This window comes from Branchiostoma lanceolatum, chromosome 6 (assembly GCF_035083965.1).
Source record: "Branchiostoma lanceolatum isolate klBraLanc5 chromosome 6, klBraLanc5.hap2, whole genome shotgun sequence".
NCBI classification, from domain to species: domain Eukaryota; kingdom Metazoa; phylum Chordata; class Leptocardii; order Amphioxiformes; family Branchiostomatidae; genus Branchiostoma; species Branchiostoma lanceolatum.
Window position 1 is genome coordinate 2,204,707 of NC_089727.1, and position 5,392 is coordinate 2,210,098.

Genomic DNA, 5,392 nt, shown 5'->3' on the forward strand with positions numbered 1-5,392 from the left:
ATACACAAGCAGACGTACGCAAACATTCACGACGTATTGCTAGTATTCCTATTGCGATATAAAAAATATGAATAAGCACATGGAATACAATGGACGAGTTGTGTTCCACATTTTGATGCCACCGAGGCACAATTTCCAACATAAGAGTTTATTAACGTGCTGGTGGGACTCTACATCGCAACGATTTAGATTCTATGCAGTTCGTGTATATATCAGTATTATTCGATCAATCGAAACATAATGACAGTGTTTTATGGCGCATTAAGATACATAGCAACAAAGCGGTGTCTTACATTGAGAAATTCCTGACAGATACAGATTCAGCATGAATAGATAAATCAATAACTTAAACATTCCAGGATGTCCCCGACATCATCACAATGGTATAACTCCAGTCGTAAATCATCTCATATTTGCATGAATTTCACCCGAATTTGAACAATATACATGCAAAATCATGATCAGTAGCAAACATGTATCCGTCTTTTTCCAGCGCAAATCTAACGATCTATGGAAGGTTTTGGATGGTTTAGAACAAAAATGAGAATATAAGCAAGATATAGCTTTTTGCAGTCCGATGTTTTTCTGAACCTGAAACGTTTTTACAAGCCCAGTTCAGGTCCGGTGCTTAGGTACGCAGCACTCAAACAGTGATCATATAATGATACTGTATAATAATACAATGATATAATCAGGCACCAGAGCCCTCAGTTTGGAAAAAGGCCAGGTGTGGAAGGGATAGTAGATCTCCCGTGCGCGGGTTGCACCTCCCCGGATAACCGTCAGGGCAGTCTCGTCTATCGGGGCGAAGTTTTCCAGTACCTTGTCACCGTCTGGCTCAGTCTGGAGTGAAAAAGAAGAGCACAATGGATAACAGGCAGGAAGACATCCCCCACACAACAACGCTATACGAAAATAGAATTTGGAAAATGTCTAACTGTAGAAACACCGATACAGACAGGTCGTTCAATCTAATATAACCAGCTGCTGCCGCGCCGCGTGCCTGCGAAGCCGAATAAGGGTTATCTGTATCTGTATTTATATAGCCGGTTTAACCGCCCTTTGGCGTAACACACCAGCTATATCGGCTTTATCAATACAGATACAGACATAAACAGAAAATACACAATACCTCCCCGTGAATTACTAGCCTCTGACCACGAGACCACCTTACCATCTGGCAAGTTGAGCTGCAAAGAAGTCAAAATACAGTAATTTACTAGTTTACTAATAAAACTATTTGCGTACTTTTAAATGGTTGGAGAATGTTGGGGTGGCGATGAAACCCAGCACGGCGAGAGTGACGGACACGTCCTGCTGAGCCTTCATCAGTTCCACACGGAGGGAGCTGAAGAACCCGTCCAACGCAAATTTCACAGAACTGTAGAAGCTCATGCCTGGAAATGGCATCTTCCCTGTCCACAAAAAAGAGCAACAGTCTTTAGCACACAATTCTCTGTGAAGTAATTATGGTGTCTGGTTTGTGGTGTGGCTAACGTGTTCAATACCCTCTTTAATTACAGACATGCCAAATTTCAGACAAATCCATCAAAAGTATGTTGATTTATAGGTGCAAAGACACAGACGCAGACAAAAACAACCTCTTTACTACAACGAGGATCCACTTCATTCTCATACGCACAAAACTGTGACAGTTTTTGTTCACATTTTCATTGATTGTACAGGTAGGTTTTTGTGATTGATTTCATACCGACAAGTCTTGTTTCCTCTTTTATTTATTAAACTTTAGGGTGGTCCCTTCAGTTAACTAAGTTACTGATTTCCAATGGAGCCCTTTTACATTACAGATAATAGATAAAGGTCATAACATAAAATGATTAAAAATAGGAATAAATACAATAGCACTAGAATTATCAAACATTATACAAAATCATCTTTATTGTCTTTCGTATTGCCACCTATATATCCCCCACATAATCATCCCCAGCAACGCTCCCTCGCCGGCGCCGCCTGGGAGGCCTGCAATGGAGGCTAGGCACGATGTGTCAGTCGCTCTTCTTTATTAATCTTACCTCCCAAAGACCCGACGACCACGATGTGTCCTTTGCTCTCCTTCAGCAGAGGCAGGGCCAGGGAGGCCAGCCGGACGTAACTGACCAGGTTGATGTTTAAGAAGTCCACGAAGAAGTCCATATCCGGGTCGTCGTCCCAAGACTTGCCCCTCCACAGATCGCTAAACATGTCCTCAAAAGATTTGAAACTCGACCCCACGTGATTCAGCACCAGGTAGTCCAACCGACCTGCACAAGATGTGAAATCTAAGGGTTACGTTTTTCACAATCAGATCTTCTTATTGCATGAATACTTCTCTTTACCGGACTATTTTGTGGACTGAACGAATATAGAAATATGTTACAATATGGGGATTGTTTTGTCTGAGGGTTGGGCGGTCATTACCTTCAAGAAAAAGGAGGTATTATTTTAGGCGTGCCTGGCTGTGTTTGTATGTGTGCGTGTGTGTCTGTGCGTCTATATGTGTTGCGAATTGTGTTGATAACCTCTGGATGCATTTTAATGACATTTGGTTTGTGGATAAGTTTTGGGAAGACGAAGATCAATGTCAATTTGTGACTTACCCTGAACCGGTCCTTTATATATGATTTATTATGAAATATAGACATGGTATTCTACCAAGGGAAAGGACTTTCACACATAGAATATCACACATATAACTATGGTAGAGAATTCCACCATTTAAAATAGATCTGGCTACTTGATTACAACCTTATTCGTATCTTCAATGACTCAAGATAAAACAATAGATATACAAAGGCTCTTGATATTTCATGAAGGTATGGGGTCTCTGAATATTCGTCCATCGGTTGTAAATTGGAAGGACGACTCCTCTGGCCAAATATACTATTTTACCAGCAACCCTGGTAGAGACTAGTCAAATAGTCTGCTCCTACTCCCTCTGTCCTGAAACTTCTTCCGAGAATTTTTCGCCTTACCGAATTTCTCCTTGGCTGTTTGAATGGTTCTCTCACAGTCCTCCGCCTTCCCCATGTCCCCGGCCACGTAGTGCGCCTCCTGGGCACCCAGAGACTTCGCCTTCGCTACGACCTAAGAGAAAACAAAACGCCAGAGACGTTTGTAAATACATTTCATGACTTACATGTACTTGTGTTTCAGTTAGACTCTCCTACTTCCACTAAAGTTTAGCTATTACAAAAATATGAAACGAAACTTAACATGTCTCCCCTCCGTAAAAACAAAATACGAATCTATCGTTTTAGTCATCATTGTGAATTTCCTTTTTGTGGTGTTTGGAAGATTGATCAAAATTAAACAGTGCAAAACGGAGTCTTCTCACCTCCTTCAGCCTGTTCTCCCTCCTGGCTGTGATGAGGATCTTTGCTCCCAGCCGGGCGTACTGGTACGCCATCTCTTCGCCGATACCGGTACTGCAGCCCGTGATGACGACAGTTGCACCGCGTATAGATTCTGAAGAACAATGTGAATTGTGCGAAATTATGAGCTTTAACACTTGTAACCGGATAACCCTAGGAAAAAAGTCAGGTGTCAAGCCACGAAACCCGCACTGCAACAAAAGTCGGATTTGCCAACGGCGATGAATTCCCGGTAAGTCCGGTATTGGTTTCCAATAGCAACAAATACTGCCAGTTTAACCTGGTATTGTTGGACTTAAGCCCCCTCTCACTGGATCCGCGGCACGCTGGCGGCGTCGATGCGTCCTTAGCTGGATTTGTGTTACCCTTCACGTTATAATTGGAATATCATTCAAAACATACAAGTATGACCAAAACGACAACAAAACACAAAAAGCTTTTTTTTAATCTTTTTTTCTCTCGATGAAATTAGTTTAATGCTTTGTCAATTCGATCGCCCGCAGCGACGCCGCCAGCGTACCACGGGGTCCAGTGACAGGGGGGCTTTAACTGGCATTTGTCGCTATTGGTAATGGATCAATTTTCGTGCCGTGGAGTCTGTTGCACCGCGTACAGACTCTGAGGGACAATGTCAACCATGCCATACATTCAGGATCTTTCAGGACTTGTAACCGGTGAATCCTGAGAAAAGGGAAATATTCAAGAAACTTGAGTCAAGATATGACGGTGCCTCCCGTCGGGAGTTATAGTAACCTAAAACACACACGCGTGTGAATGTTTTGCTTGTTAACATTGTAACGTTACCTAAAACACACAGGAAAAGCATTCCCACGCCTGCGTGTCTTAGATACACAACATTCCCAGACCGGAGGCACCACAATATCTTGACTCCAAGTATTCTTGATGATTGATGGCGTTCATTATTTCATAATAGGCAAATCGAGCAATTATTCCTGTTGTTGTTCTTTGGCCGTCGTTGCCGATGGTGACTAAACCATCACATCAGCTACATAGTTGTGACGGCTCCCACCGTTGAGTCTTACCATGCCATGCTGGAGGTCTGTTCGTCTTTGTCCGAGACCTCACATACCACCACGCCCACCTCTAAATAAACGATTATCTCATCTGAATCAAGTAAGACGGAACATATCTTCTAAAACATAAGTCCCAACCATTATGTCACATTATATGCACGATTTATTTTGTCGTAGGATTCACGTCAATGTTATGATATAGAAGCAATCGTCGGCAGAGATCCACGGCAGACTTTTCATATACAAGACATGATTGCATTTTGTGCCACACATCCACGACGGTCAACCAAAATTGCTGTTGTTTATTGGCATTTCGATGTAAAGGTAAATCAACACAGCAACTTACCCGGATCGAAGCCATCGTGGTTCCAGTAGATTCCGACGGCAACGGCACCGAGTAACACCAACAGACTAACCCGCACTAGGAGTGCCATCGTGTGCGCTTATATACACAGGGAAGGGGACGGGTAAGACAATGGTCCACAGTAAAAACCTGCTGTGGACTCAGGCTTGGGCCGCAAAACGGGGCCTTTGTCGTTTTACGGCAGTCCAGGGTCTCACGAATGCTGAGACTATTGACAGGATGATCCTGTTAGCAGCAGAATTTTTTCTTACTGCTGACAGGACCATCCTGTCAGTAGGCACTTCCCTTACGAGGTGTATATACTATGTACCATGTGCACAGTTACTCCGTGTTGCTTATGGACTGTCTGTCTGTCCAGTTTCACAGGCAAAAATGGCACTGAGGCTCGAGGATGTATGGCAACGCTCAAGTGTCGGAATCACAGGGAGGGGGGCATACAAATAAATACCACACACACACATGTTACATGCATACACATAAACGAAGCACACACATACACACACACATGCATACCTACAAACGCACAGAGTGGTACGCATAAACCCATACACACACACGCACACACCCACACAAATGAGAAAAATAAACTTAAGGCTTTGACTTGACTTGACTTTGAAAGAATA

The 5,392-nt window shown here is 43.1% G+C and overlaps 1 protein-coding gene across 1 annotated transcript; it reads right to left on the bottom strand.

Annotated features, from left to right (window-relative positions):
* Window positions 1-132: 132 nt before the first annotated feature.
* Window positions 133-4,973, bottom strand: LOC136436153 (hydroxysteroid 11-beta-dehydrogenase 1-like protein). The gene is made up of 6 exons (XM_066429932.1): window positions 4,752-4,973; window positions 3,335-3,465; window positions 2,973-3,084; window positions 2,034-2,261; window positions 1,249-1,415; window positions 133-843 (listed from the first exon to the last, which is right to left on the bottom strand). The coding sequence occupies exons 1-6, from the start codon at window positions 4,837-4,839 to the stop codon at window positions 655-657; spliced, it is 915 nt and encodes a 304-aa protein (XP_066286029.1). The 5' UTR covers window positions 4,840-4,973; the 3' UTR covers window positions 133-654.
* Between the last annotated feature and the right edge of the window lie 419 nt (window positions 4,974-5,392).